Raw genomic sequence first — 15,564 nt, forward strand, 5'->3', positions numbered from 1 at the left:
TATTTTATAATTTTAGTATATTATCGTTTTTTTAAAATTGCTTTAAATTTATCAAAATATACTTTTGCTACTTATAAATGGATATTTATTCACAAATATATGAATAAACAGTAACTTAAATTATAGCTCTTTTATTTAAAACTAATAAAGCATTTATTTACTAGAAGCAGGACAATGGGACAATACATCCCAAGTGCCCGCTATTAAAAAAAAAAGAAATTGTGAGAAGCTATTTATTTGTATGTCTTAGCTTATTTATATTTTTTGTTTTGCTATCAATCATTTATTAAACTATAACTTAAGTGGAAAATGTTTGGTTTGTAAAATTTTATTAGCACTGCCTCTGTTTCTTTATCCATATCTATCGACAAAAAAAATATAAAATATAAAAAAATATCTGATAGTAGAAGAGCTTTTATTTTCTACAGAAATTTTAATTAAATTTAGAGTATTAATTTAAAAAAATATATAATTATTAATTATTCGGATTTACTGGGAGATTGCATATCTACTAATTTTTTTAGAATTATTTAATTTTATCTTTACTTGTAGTAACATAACTTTGCAATATGTAACCTGGCAAAAATGATTGGTTAATTATGACCATGGTCTATTGAAATATTTTTCTTGTTTTTTAAAGTTAAATTTATTCACGTTGGAACACTGTAAAAACAAAATTGATTATTATAAATATTATTCTTAGTGCCCAAAAAGTTGCATCACATAAAAATATTTGTCTACCACAATTTTTTAATAAAATTGAAACTCTTACCTTTGGCATCAGAAATTATTAATGTGTTAGTATAATTTATGAAATTCAATCAAAGAATGAAACTGATGTAAACAAATTTAAAAAAGGCAAAATAGGAATATAACATTTAAAATAATAATAAGTCAAAATGGAAAAACGCTAAAAGCAGCTAAAACCATGATATGGCACATTATATTTTATTTTGATTTGGTTATTCTAACTGTAATTTTATCTTTATTTTTCTTATATGTGGACGTTTCATTATTAGTTTTTTCTCTGTGTTCTTTTGACTTGTGTATGTGTGTCATTAAATTTTCATTTCATTTACATTTCAATCTTAGAATTTTTGATTGCCTTTTCTTATTTAATTTATCCATTATAGGGCCTCGGGGCACAGTCAGTTTTTGGTATTACCACTGACGACAGAAAGGCTCTTGTATGTTAGCAGACAGTGTCCCCCCCCCAATAAATGGCTGTTTTTGCTAATGTACATGTCTTCAGAAATTCTTTCTTTGCTTGATTTATGTTTCTAAATTGTATAATTTAAGTAAAACATTCCCACAAGAGCCCATTGTGGGCCAGGAACGTCATGGAAGTGAAGGCTCTGCATTTTTGTGATCAGGAACTTGTTTGTGGCAATGTGGTCAGCGCTGGGCACAGGCCATCTTCCCAACCTCCCCACTTGCCTTCCAAGACAAACTGGGTGAGCTCCAAGCTGACCCAGGGAATCGAACTCAAGTTCTTCATAATGACTGTCCAGTGCTTTAATCACTGGGTCTTCGTGGCTAGTTATTATAATGTATATACAATTGATTTATTTCAATTTAATGATAAATAGAAAGTACTTTATTCAAAGCAACTATTTTAAACTTTTAACAACTAATATATCAGTTTCACATAAACAAATTATAAACTTTCCTTTTTAATCAAATTTCATATATAGATTTACTTATTTTGATAAAATTAGTTAGCTTTTGACACATCATTGAACACAAAGAAATTGACATACTTATGGAGTATTATTGCAAAACTTACTGCAATTGATAAGATAATTAGTAAAAAAGCTCTTTTTTATAATTTCACTCTCGATCGACTTATCTACAATGTCAACATTCTTCTATGAAAAGTTTCCCCTACATAGAATTGAGTTAACATGTCTTATATACAGGGTTGGCAGGTTTTTGACATGTGACAGTTTTTGACAGTTTAAACCATGGTTTAAANAGTTGCTCAAAACTAATATGCCTTGTTAAATCATTACATATCTTCAACACTGCCAAATTATGTTGTGAAGTTTTGAATTTAATAATCTTAAAAATATATATTTTTGAAAAAGTTAATAAGTTTATTGGGTTAAGTATCATCTAATCAAAGAAATATTATTTTGCGAACAACATGTTTAAAGTTAATATCACAACAAATATTTTGATATTGAAAAGTTTGTTTCCAAAAGTTACAATTTCAGTAAATTTGCACAAATTTTATCCCATACTCTATTATCAATAGTTTTTATTGCAGTTGCTGAAAACTAATATGCCTTGTTAAATCATTACTTATCTTCAACACTGCCAAATTATGTTGTGAAGTTTTGAATTTAATAATCTTAAAAATATATATTTTTGAAAAAGTTAATAAGTTTATTGGGTTATGTATCATTCTAATCAAAGAAATATTATTTTGCGAACAACATGTTTAAAGTTAATATCACAACAAATATTTTGATATTGAAAAGTTTGTTTCCAAAAGTTACTATTTCAGTAAATTTGCACAAAATTTATCCTATTCTATGTGCATTCTATTTTTGAAACCTTTCCATTACTAAATTTGTTTCATAAATGTTAGAATAACAAGAACTGTTTTTGTTAACATAGTTAATTTTATTGTTTTTATTTTCATTTTAATTATAAAGTTAAGATAATTATGTGGACAAAGTTTTTATTTTTGTTTTTTTCCCCCTTGTTATGCAGGCTTTATTGTGTTTTATAGTGCTGCAATTTTTAATTTATTTTTAGTGTGTATCTGAAAGTCCTGTTTTTAAATTTAATTTTTTAATTATTCGTTATTGAAAATATCTCCAATGATTTTTACTGTTTATACTTCTTTTATATATATTTTAGAGGTATATGTTATTTTGTATACTTACTTTTTGGCAATAATTTATTGGATAAATTTTTTTAAAATTTTAACAAGTGTAAAATTCAGTTAAATACTATTTTTAAAAGTGTTTTCTATATTGTATACTTTTATGTATTTTAAAATCTTTGAAATATAATTTTCTCAGGATGCATTGAAAAACTAATGTAATTTTCGTAGTTTATTAATTTTTTGAAGATATTGATTTTAAATGTCTTTGACTCTATAATATATTTTATGATATTAATTATTTTGTCATCAAGAACTATGCTTAACACCTAAAAGAGTTTAAGAATTTGAGATGATGTATGTATTCATATTCATTTTATTTTTATTGCTTTATTTTTACTATATTTAATTTGTCATATTTTCTAGGTATTTCTGAAATTAATTCCTCGAAAATGACAAGAGAAGAAAGTGGGTGGCATTTTATTGTTTATTATTATTATTTTCATATATTTAATATTTATCACTTGTTTTTTTTATTTTTTATTCCATATGTTGATTTTGACCTCACATTTTAGTTTTATTGTATAATTTTTTTTTTATTAAGAAAACATTTTTAGCTTTTGGATATATCTTTTACGTACCCTATAAACATTTTCACAGTTACAAATAAAGATGCAATTAATTTATTCCAATATATTTCTAGAATAAATAAAATTTATAGTATTTTATATTTATATAGTTTGTGTTCTTTAGAATGATCCTTTCCAACTTTGACTCTTCCATTACAACAACCAACACATAAAGTTTCCATTGTCATTCCATAAATGCAAAGCTCCATAATGCCCAACTAAAATGTTCAAATTGAACGTTTAATTATTTGTAATGTGCAATATTGTTTTTATTTATTTATTTTTAAAAATATAATTTAAGAAATAAATGTACAAAAAATAAAAAAAAAGTATTGTGAAGATTGCAAAAAGAAATATTTAAACCCTATTTCTTTTAGTTTTTATTGCACAATAATAAACTTAAATTTTTATTGAATTAGGGACAAACTCTCTAACTTTTTATTTGACATGTATGAAAGTTTTTAAACCTTTTTTTTTGTTGTTGTATGGTGCTTTATTTTTTAGTCTTTCAAATAGTCTATATTTTCTTAAAAACATAATAGCTAAATCTTAAAAATTAAATCATTCTCAAAATGAAGCCTAAATGACAACTTGTTCAAAAAAAGTTTAAATTTTGAGTTATTGCTCTTAAAAATCAAATCACTCATTCATGGGGTTTTAGAACCTACCTTCTATCTATTTTCTGTCTATTACCTAAAATCTATTTTCGATGGTCATAGTCTGCATCGAGAAAATATGAAATATTGATCACTTTACACAACATTATTGCTAATCAAAAAAAAAAAAATTCAATATCCCATTTCAATTTATTCAGCTCAGATGTTGAATTAATGAAATTAATAGGTTAAATTAATAATATTTGTAAATTTTGTTTTAAAGAGAGCAATAAATTTAGATTTTTCTTACTTGAAATTTTTCCAGTTAGCACATGTGGTGTTCATGCTTCTAAATTCACTTATGTTCACGGGATGCATCTATTTAAATTTTTTTCTTAAGAATATTCTCAAATATTTTATTAGTTCATTATGCATATAGTATTTAAATGAATGGGAACTTATTGTAAATTTCAATAAAATAAAACAAGTTATCCTTTTTTTTAATAATTTGTTACTTGAAGTATTTCTGGATGTTAATATTTGCTACCCTTTTTGTAAAGCTGCAGCGTTAATTTGTTTCCGTTTGGATTATGTTGCTTATTATAGTGAGTGTCATTGCTCAGTGTATGCAGGTACATGTCTAAGGACAAGAAAATTGGCAACTCAGTGTTAAGTTACTTTTTAAATAATTGTGTGTTATTTTGAACAAATCTATAAAAGGGAAATGTATACATGGGTTCAGTATTAAATGGTGTCTGAACAAAAGCCATTTCAAAGCTTGCCATTCCTTAATCTTAAGACATAAAGTATACCATATTTTTGACTTAATATTTCTTCACTCCTAAATTTCCAATACAATTAGCAGACAAGGATGAGGCTTTGAACTTAAAAGGCTGCCATACCACGGGAGAAACTTTTCATCACAAATTCTCCTTCACATCCATTACTAGTTTAAAATATAGAAAAAGTGAGTTCTGACAAACCTAGAGAAACCCATGGACACTGAAAATTAATTTTTAAAATATCAAAATGAAAATAAATTATACTTAAAATTACGCAACAGAGAAGCTTTCTACCTATATTTTGTTTAAATTTTGATATTTTGATTTTTTTTTTCAAGCAATTGAAACTTCATGGATTACTCTAGGTTTTCCTGAACTCATTTTTTCTTTTTTTAAAATTTGTAATGGAGAGGAAAGAGAATTTGTGATTAAAAATTTCTCTTGTGATATGACGTCCTATTTAGATTTCATTTACGTGCCTAGATTTTGTGATATTTATTGTGAAATTTTTTGAGGATAATTTTTCTTACATAGTTTCACTTTATTTAAAATAATTGAATTTTTTAAATTTTTTTTTTTAAAAGATTATTATGGTATAAGTAGTTCAGTTTAACTTTTACAATCTTTATTTTTTCGTTAGTATAAAACTATTCTGTTTTGAATACTTAACTATAACTTTTGTATTGTGTGATACTGAAAAAGCATTACTTTTTAAATTGAAACTTTATATAGTTGTCAGCTAATTAATTTATTTATTTAAATCAAGTAAAACTTCTGCTAAGAAGATGAAGTCTTTTTTGTTGAAGTTATTTTCATTCTTAAAAAAGACCTTTTAAAATGTATAGTTTTTTTTCTTATAAAAGTAATTATTTAGTATAATATTCAATTAATGTTTACTCTTATTCACAAAAATAAAATGCTTTCTTTTAACATTGCTCTAGCATTGTATGACTCTGAAAGATTTGTGAGTTATCCTGGTTTCAACAGCCCTGTCCCAGACGGTTTTAAAGATGTAAGTTTAATTTAACAATTTTTAAATTTTATAGTCTAATTCTATTTCTTATTTAATTTTGCAAAAAACAATATATTATATGTTTATTTGTAAGACTATTCTTTATTGTGATACATTAAAAACTTTTTACATGTAATTTAAAAGTTATTAGAATGTTTAAAAAATGCATTAAGATGTTTGATTTGTTAGTTACATTTAGGGTTGGTTTATTAGTTGGTTAGATGACGGTTTTAAAGATTTAAGTTCAATTTTAAAAAAATTTAATTAATAGTCTAATTCTATTTCTTATTTAATTTTACAATATATATATATTATATGTTTATATGTAAGACTATCCTTTATTGTGATATATTAAAAACTTTTTACATATAATTTAAAAGTTATTAGAATGTTTAAAAACATTAAGATGTTTGATTTGTTAGATCCATTTAGTGTTGGTTTATTTGCTATTATTTTAATAATAAATCATAAACTAAATAATTGCCCATGAAAGCTTAATAAGGACTTAAAAAAGTTCTGTAAAATTATGCCTGTGATGTGAAAGAATACAAGTAAAATGAAATTATAATTTTATTTTAAAAAAATATGTTTCATTTTCATGTCTTACTGATAGATTAAAAATTATTTTTTTATAATATTCTATTAATTTTTGTAACTATTAAAATTTCATGTAGCTAATTTAAACTAATCTTTATATTAGATCAAGAAATAAAACGTGATAACTTTTTTACTGATTTTATATTTTTTTTATGATACAATTGTAAGAACAATAATTATAATATTAAAATAGTTTTGAGGATTAAAAGTGTTGCAAATTTTGAAGATATTAGTTTTCAATTGACGAACTTTGAAATAAGCTTACGTGCAAGCTTATGATAAGTTAATGCTTAAGCATAATAGCTTTTAGTGGTTTGGTGAAATGTATATGATTTTTGAAATATATATTTAACTTAAGCAGTTATTATTTATACTAAGCAATTTATTATTATTATTAATAATTTTTAACTTACATTGATTATTAGTTTTCTCCCTATACTTTATAACTTAAATAAACTAAACTAAACCTACTACTGAACCTTATAGGCCATTTTTTATTATTATTTACATTTTTTACGGTAAAACTTTTCATGAAACTCTCTTTCTATCCTGCTTCTTTAAGCTTTTTTGAAGTTTTTTTTCTTATCACTTATGTTAGAAATTAAATAAATTCATTTGTATATCATGATGCTAAATGTTGGCTTGTATTCAAAGATGATATAAATTAGAATTTAAGCTTCAAAAAAATTTGAAATTCTATATTGATATTATAAGTATATTTCATTCCCTTTTGTTGGTAATAATAACTAAAATATCTTGATTTTTAGGAATGGACTACATTTGGTTGGTGTCCTATTCAACCACACCAACAACTGAGTCAAGCATTAAAGCAAACTAATACAATTGTAAGTATAAATTTTTCAATTCTATGTAGCTATAATGTGATTCAGTGTATTTAAAAAAAAATTAAATATTTAATTAGTATGTAATCTCTTTTTTTTTCTTGACTTTAAAGAGAAATTCTATGGTGACTGACTTTACATTTTAAGATACTGGAAAATAGTGAAATAATATAATGAAGATTTTAATAACCTTTTTTCAATTATTTAAAAATGCTTAAGAACAACTAATTAAGAACAAGTAATTTGTTACTGGAGGAATACTATTGAAAGTTTTCTTTTGTTACGTTGTCCTTCTTATCATGGATTTGCCCTAAAAACATGTAAAAACTAAAAACATTGTTTTCAAATTTCATATAAAAAAGTTGAATATCATAATCTTGTTTCTTTGCTTAAAGATTTTTTTAAAATGCTTCTTTGTAATTAAGAGTAGAATTAAATTATTTGAAATATGTTTCTTAAAGAGAAGTAAACCTCTTAATTAATTGTTTCTTAAGTTTTTTTTTTAATAAGTTTCCTCTAACTTGCACATATTTCTGACTGCAAGTAGCAACTAATTTGAAATTTAAATATGTGCTTGCTCATTTATTAATAAAATTTTATAATACTTACTTATAAGATGTTTGTTTTTGTATTTCAGTACATAACTAAATTGTGTCAATTCTGAAATGAAAATCTGGATTGTTTCTAGTAAAAAATTTGCATAAAAACATGGGTGTCCAAAAAGTTTCCATATTAAAAATTAAGATAATTTTTTGTACAGAATTATTTAAACACAAATTAGTCATTTTGATAATAATTTATATAAAAAACAAATTTTAACATCATACTAAATAACTCAAACTTAAAATTTTGGAATAAATGGAACCCAATAACTCATTTTGTATATTTTGAAAAGTGATTACATTCAAAGTGATCCCTAGAATTTATTGTGTAATTAAAATTTTCTGATCATGGATTGCCTAAAAGTTTGGAAATGTTCAATTTTTCATCACAAATGGCGAAAATCAAGAAGTTAAACATGACAATACCAACAAAATAATGAATGCCCCAAAACCAGTGATGTGTGGTTGATTTTCCATGTAGTGTTTGGTATCCTATTATGGCTTTGTTTTACTTTTATATTAATTTTTAAAGTAATATATGAGTTCCAAATGTTTATTTCTGTCTGTCTGTACATTCTGGGCAGTTGGATTGGATATCTTCTTAAAATGCACATAAAAAGTCAGGGGAAAGAGACTTACGCTTCTGTTTGAATATCAACAATGTCAATTATCTACCAACTATTTTCTAGTAACTAGTATTTTGAATGTCTTTACAAAATATAACACCACATGTGAATGTAATTTACGTTGCTAAAATCTTTTTATGTCTTTCAACTAAAATCCTTTTGTGTACGTGTATTTGTGTAATTTTTAAAATTGTGTGCAAATTTTTAGTCTGCAATTTAAACGTACGGAAAAGTAAATGATTAATGTTAAACTATGTAAACCACCTGAGAAGTTTATAAAAAGAAATTAACGCATTGAAAGATGAAGTTAGAAAATACTGTTTGAACTATCCTGGTTTTCATTCTTATTGATTTTTAACGAAAATTGCATTTCTTTTATTAAAAATTTTTTTTAAAGGAAGTTTTATTAAAACATTTTTTAAATAGTAGTAGAAACCTATTTCTTAAATAGTTTTCTATTAGTTTAGTAGAGTTTTAGTTTTAGTAGAGTTTATTCCAATTTTAATCAAATATTGCACAGTAGATAATGTTTTTTTTTAAGCAATGACTTCTATTCTAGTTATTGCGTACACTCAGGGGCAAAACTTTTAAAACATGCTCTTAGCAAAATCTGAGGGAAAGCAATGTTCATTTTAATTTTTTAAAAATGTCATACAATGCCACGATCAAAAAATCCATTTTATAAAAACTAAATTTGACTCTATTTTTGAAGAAGAAATGTGCAGCATGCATGTATGTCTTTGTACATGCAGAATTAGCTTACAAAATATGTGTTGCAAAATCTTACTATGACATTTCTTCGAATAAGTAAATTTATATCAATGTAAATTATTTTATTATTAAATTACTAAACAGTCAGAACCTTATCTCTTCAACTCATATTCTTGAATAGGAAAAGTTGTAGCTCTTGAATGTGTAATTCAAAATAAATTTAGATTACAGAATGTATAAAATTAGTGTAATACAAAAGTAAAATCAAATGCCTGTCATGATTTTTAAAATTTAAAAATCTTATTCTGAAACTGTATGCATAAACCATTCATTTTTGTTTAGTAATCCTCCTTCTTTACAGTTTTGTATGTAATTTTCAAAATTTGGTTAATTTAGTTTGTTTAAATAGCATTCATTTCTATAATTCATAAGATTTTTGTAAATATGAAATTTTATTCTTACATGCTAAAAACAGGATTCATGGTTGTCCTGTTATTCTTGATAAAAAATATGTGGTCCTGATTTTTATTTTTTTATTCTGATAATCCTAATTGTGAATCTACAGAACAAACCCACCTTCAATGAATACAAATACGGATCATTGATTTGAAAAATCAAGAAATTTGAATTTTCAATTCTTTTTATCTTAATTTTTGCTGGTAGTTAAAGTTGCAAAATTTGGTCATTCAAACCATGCACTAATTATATGCATGGTTCAAATAAATGGCCCTAACCACAGATTTAAACTTTTGGGGGATTCAGTAAATTTGTGGAGAAAAAAATTATTTACCTTTTTTTTAATAATTAAAATTTTTTTGGTGATAAGGCACATATTTATTATTTCCAGCAAATGTATTAGTCTTGCATTTTCCAATAATTAATTAATCTGATTTCAAAAATGATCATTTCCAATCAACAATAAAGTAATTATATCATTGAATTTTTAAATGATCATTCAGTAAATTACTTTTCTACAAAGATGTTAGGCACTTTGTTATCGTTTCGAAATTATTGACACACCAGTTTAAAATTATTTTATTATGAAAATATAGAACGCTATTACAAATTTAGATAAATTTTGGTATGAGGTAATATGAACTACTTGATACCGGTTATTTTTTCATGCAACAGTAGTATAAAAATGTTCAATATATATTGATCCTAAACTACTATGATTTTCTCAGTGTTCCATTAATAAAATTATACTGGAAACTGTTAAAACTTTCTGTTCTCAGGAAAATAATTCTGAAATTGAAAATAGTATATTTTATTACTCTTTTGAGATAAAATTTACCTTTATTGTACTTAAGTAGAGCATATTATACTTCTTTGAGTATGTCTTTTTTAAAAGTACTTTGACTTATCTCTACTGTTCCAAATGCTGTCCTGATTTTTTAATTTTTGTATTAAAAAATTTATTATTCTGATTAAATAATAAAGGCGCTCTGTAAGTGCAGTCGATTAGGGTGTCCCTTACACTGTTGGTAGAGAAATGAGGTTTGCAAGTTCCATTCTAAAGTGTGACTAAACAACCAGTGTGAGCCGCGATGGCTCAGGGGATAGAGCGTTCGCCTTCCAATGAGGCAAACCGGGTTCGAATCCCAGTCGATGATATGAATTCCGCATCCGGCTTGTGCTGACGTGAAATATCCACAGTGGTAGACAGATCACGGGTTAGAGTCCTCTTGCCATCAGGCTAACCGTTGGAGGTTCTCGTTGTCTTCCTCTCCATGTTACGCAAATGCGAGTTAGCTCCATCAAAAAGTTCTCCACGAAGGCAAATTTCTCGAAATACTTGATCCATGAGTTCCCTTGTCTTCTGGATTGGGTTCAAAATTACAAGGATACAAAGTTGAACATTAGTAGTTGTAAACCCATAAAATTGGGTCGGCTGTTCAAGGACGGATATAAAAACAAAATTAAAAATTAAAAAAACTGTGTGTATTTACAGCAAGGTGCACATATACATTAAATCTGTAGTGGATAAAAGTTCCATTATTAATACTGTCTTCACCATCTAAATGGGGAAAAAAGTGTTTGGGCAATTTGACCATTAAAACAAAGAGAGTCTTTGAAATTTAGGACAGGTATTTGATCAGTGATTAAATAAATGCTATTCTTTAAAAAAAGGAGTAGAACAAGATTTCTATATTAAATATCAACTTGTTTAATTATATAAGATTTGAATTGTTTAATCTATTTCATCTCTATGTATCTATATTTTTTCTTTTATGTGAATAAAATGTTGTACTCCATTAAAATTTTATTAATGTTGTAAAATTTTTAATTTTAATAGAGCAGTAAAAATTTGTATAAACGAAAATTCCAACCATCTACAAGCAGTGAAGAAATTAAAAAATCTAAAAGTGGTAAGAAGCAAAATATTCTTCTCTAAATTTCTAAACATCAATTCTAATTAGTCCCAGTTAATTTTAATTTGTAACTTAATATTTTCTATTTTTTCTTTTCAATCAGGAACGAATGAGGGTAACAATTCAAAATTATGCTGGTCACCTCAATCTAGCTCGACGCCTGACAAACTTTCAATACCAGATTTTCGATTTAGCGAAAATAATTGCGAAAGCCCGATTTCACAAAAAAGTCTAAGCTCATTGTCGAAATCTCCGGGTACACCGATAGTAGGGCACGGTAACCCTTTCCTGAGACTACCCAGTGCGGATAAATTTGCTCAAGATATTACAGACCACATGGATTTCGAAAATCTTCCAGACGCCGTTGGGAAATACGACAATATGAGAAATGTCCTAACTAATGTGCAAAAAAAGCTTCAAGATATTAAACAAAATATTGAAGGTGATGGTAACAAGGAATGCCAGAGTTAATGTTAAAGGGATATTTCTGTTAATGTAGCACAATCTCATGACGCATACATGTATTTAAATTTTGCTAAATATGCAATTCAAGGTTTTAAAATCATCTCGTCATAGTGAAACTCAATAAGTACAAAAGGACATTCTTTCTTCAACTTTTAAATGTTTTTTTTCTTTTGCATTTAATTTTAAGAAAAAGTTGAATGAATCTTTTGGCTGGTATTCATATGTGCTACCAAGCAGGTTATCTATAATTGTACATATAAGAAATGTGTTATTTATTAGATACAATATGTTAGAAAGTTCTTTATCTCTCTTGTCCGACTTCTTTTTCTTCCTTTAAAACAAATTACCGACGTCCAAAATTAAATTTATTTAATGCCTTTTTCAAAATACATGCTTGTAAAACATTGTTTTTTTATATTGTAATTAATTTAAAATTTATTTAACTGGATTTTAAAATTGTATGACTATTTTTTTTCTTACTTGTACATATATTTCTGAATTAACACTATCTTCTGTAAATTACCAGAAATAAATTGATAATTATGTCTGAGTGTTAGGAGCCATGCAAAAAATACAAAAGAAAGTTTTTTGTGATTTTGGTTCTTCTCCTCTCTTTTCTGAATAAATAAGCACATCAAAAACTTTGCTGATGTAAGATTTATTTTCTTCGAATGTAATTTTTTATTAAAATTTTACAAGGACTTCTTTCACAATGAAGGGAAACTAATGTTTTTTGTACAACTATTCCTCTTTCCCGTCATCGGCAAAAAAAAGCAAATTGCAAACTATCTTCCTGCTTAAGTGATAATCCCGTGACATTTTTACATCCTCTTATTTGGTTTAGCTTTTAAGTTACATTAAGATTAAATTTTGTATCCAATTCAAATATTGATACCATATTTGCAAAGTAATGCTTTAAAGATTCATGTCTCATGCCACCGAGAAATTTCTACTTTCATTTTCACAAAATAGTTCTTTATAACCCTTTCACATGTGTAAATATTCTAAAAGCTATAAGTAAAAATGCGTTAGATATGTATTTTATTAAAGTGCAATACAACATATATAAAAGCAATTATTGCATGAAAAAAAAACTTTTTTTGGTAGAGCTTGATCACATCACATTAAAACATTGTGTCAATAATCAAATATAAACTATCTAATAATCTTTAAATTTCTCATAAGAAAATATTTAGCTATTTACCATATATGTCTACAAAATAATTTTTAAAAAAAAATTCATTTTATAGATATTACTGGCAAAGTGTAAAATGCTGGCATTCTGTTACCGGCTGTTCTGTTTTATATGTTACCGGCAAAGTTTGAAATCTGGCATTCTATAGAATGCCTAGGCATTGTATATAATGCCTAAAACTAGCCGACAATGTATGAAACGATTTATATTTCACACATTTCCGAACCATTCTATAGAATGCCAAATGAGAAACCAGCTAAGTATAAAATGTATCTCTGATTCGTCAAAATGTCAAATTCAAAATTTCATTCAAGCCTGCCATGTTGCAACATGTAGGTTAATTTTTTATTTTTTATATGAAAATTTTGTTTCCCTTAATAAGAAAGGCATAGAATATGTTTATACAACTTTCATTTTTCTTTACGCATTTTGAATTAAAAAAATATTATTTCAGAATATTATATATATTTTTTCAGAACAAAATTATTTTTTTTGAGAAATGCACATCATCTACATAATAAATAGCCTCTTCAAGACGTTTTTTTTTTTCATACTTTGCATAAATAGCATTTGTCATTCTATAGAATGCCTAGGTGTTATATACAATGCTAGATATTATATACAATGCTAGGTATTATATACAATGCTAGGTATTATATACAATGCTCTCATATTTCATACCTTGCCTCAAAACATCCAACATTGGTACAATGCCTAGGCATTCTATAGAATGCCAGCATTTTACACTTTGCCAGTAAGATATATGATATGTTATACAAATGTCGACAATCCACGAATCTAACAAAACTATATCGTAATACAAGGGGGTTTTGTGACCTGCTCACCAACCTTACACTTATCATTTCATTTTTCTAATTACTTATCACTCATTTTTATTTCTTGATGATAAATAAATTTATTAATCAAACTTATTCAACTGAAAGTCAATTGAAACTTAAAATGTTTTATTCTATTAACACAAATTTTGTTCAACATATTAAGTTCTTCATTCTGTTGGGTTAAAATTCAAACCTAAACATTTTGCTTGTAAGCATTGCAACTTTATCCACAAATTAATTTTCAATATTTAGTTTTTAATTACAATGTAAACTGATAAAGTGTTTATGAACTAAAAAAAAAAACCCAAAGAGTTCATTCAGCAAAAGTGTAGATAGTCAATTCCTTACTTCAAAACTTAAACTAATTATTTTTTGAAAGATATTTTAATTGCACATGCTTACTTACTATAAACAGCTTTGGGTAAAATGTATATTATAAAAATAAATTCAGCCTTTTTTTTCTCGATTATATGTAAAATATTCTAGTTACAAGCATCGACCTATTGAAAATTTCAGAAATTAATTAATTAGGAAGTGAATTAATTTTTTTTTCTTTTAAAATATTGTTTAAAAAAATAATAGTGTATTTACTCATTTAAGTACTCATCTTAGTATTTTACTCTTGTCTTTTTAAAATAATTTTGTGACACTTATTAATATTCATATATGTAACAACAATTTGGTTTTTATAATTTAAAATTAGATATATTTAAAATAAGCGAAAAAATAAAGAGAATTTATAAAAAAGTTTTCTCAAAAAAAAAATATTTTTTCTTTTTAAAGTTTTTAATGTTATTTCCTATATTTTCTCCTATGTTAAGCATTTTTAAAGGAACATTAAGGTAAAATTTAAAGAAGAAAAATTACTTCAGGTTAGTTTCATAAAAAGTAGACTTGTGAAAATTTATTGTAAAAAGGAGCTATAAAAGTTAGGATATTAATATTTGACTATAGTGTGAAGTGTGTTTAGTTAAATAAAAATCTGAAATTTTTTTATTCTTATAAAACCTTTATCCTAATACTGATTCTTCAATTTGGTTGCATAAATTTTATGATTTATTAGAAGTTTTCCTGTATTAACTTTTTAAATGAAATTTTAAATTCACAAGTAGGGCAAAAATTTGTTATTGGGAGATCAATTATGTTTTAGTATGCATAAGGGGTACTTTTTTTTTTTCAACTGTGAAATATCTTTTTTAAACTAATTAATGCTGTAAAATAATCAGTATTTCATTACCCTGCTTGTATCTGTTAAGGGATTATGTTATGCTTATTTCTCATTTCTATTAGGTCTCTAGATGTTCCAAGCCTATTGTGTAGTAACTCATTTCCAAACAATCATTCTTTGCCTTTTGTTCTTTCTAATTAATATATTTTCAATAAGCATACTAATTTTTGCACTGTCGTCCATATAATAATTATGAAATTATTATTTTTCTCCTACCCCCCCTTTTTTTTTTTTT

General features: G+C 25.4%; 1 protein-coding gene across 3 annotated transcripts in view; it reads left to right on the forward strand.

Annotated features, from left to right (window-relative positions):
- LOC107437780 (zinc finger CCHC domain-containing protein 8) overlaps positions 1–12,708 on the forward strand; it is a 33,110-nt gene extending 20,402 nt beyond the window's left edge. For 2 of the 3 annotated variants that reach the window (XM_043048931.2, XM_071178672.1), the window contains exons 10-14: positions 3,260–3,301; positions 5,782–5,852; positions 7,217–7,294; positions 11,527–11,599; positions 11,706–12,708. In XM_043048931.2, coding sequence (XP_042904865.1) covers positions 3,260–3,301; positions 5,782–5,852; positions 7,217–7,294; positions 11,527–11,599; positions 11,706–12,073 — 632 coding nt within the window. In that variant the 3' untranslated portion in view covers positions 12,074–12,708. Of the gene's footprint in view, positions 1–3,259; positions 3,302–5,781; positions 5,853–7,216; positions 7,295–7,404; positions 11,601–11,705 lie in introns of those variants that run through there. The other variant, XM_043048932.2, reaches the window with a different exon arrangement.
- Positions 12,709–15,564: the final 2,856 nt, after the last annotated feature.

The sequence above is a fragment of the Parasteatoda tepidariorum genome, chromosome 3 (genome assembly GCF_043381705.1).
Source record: "Parasteatoda tepidariorum isolate YZ-2023 chromosome 3, CAS_Ptep_4.0, whole genome shotgun sequence".
NCBI classification, from domain to species: Eukaryota; Metazoa; Arthropoda; class Arachnida; order Araneae; family Theridiidae; genus Parasteatoda; species Parasteatoda tepidariorum.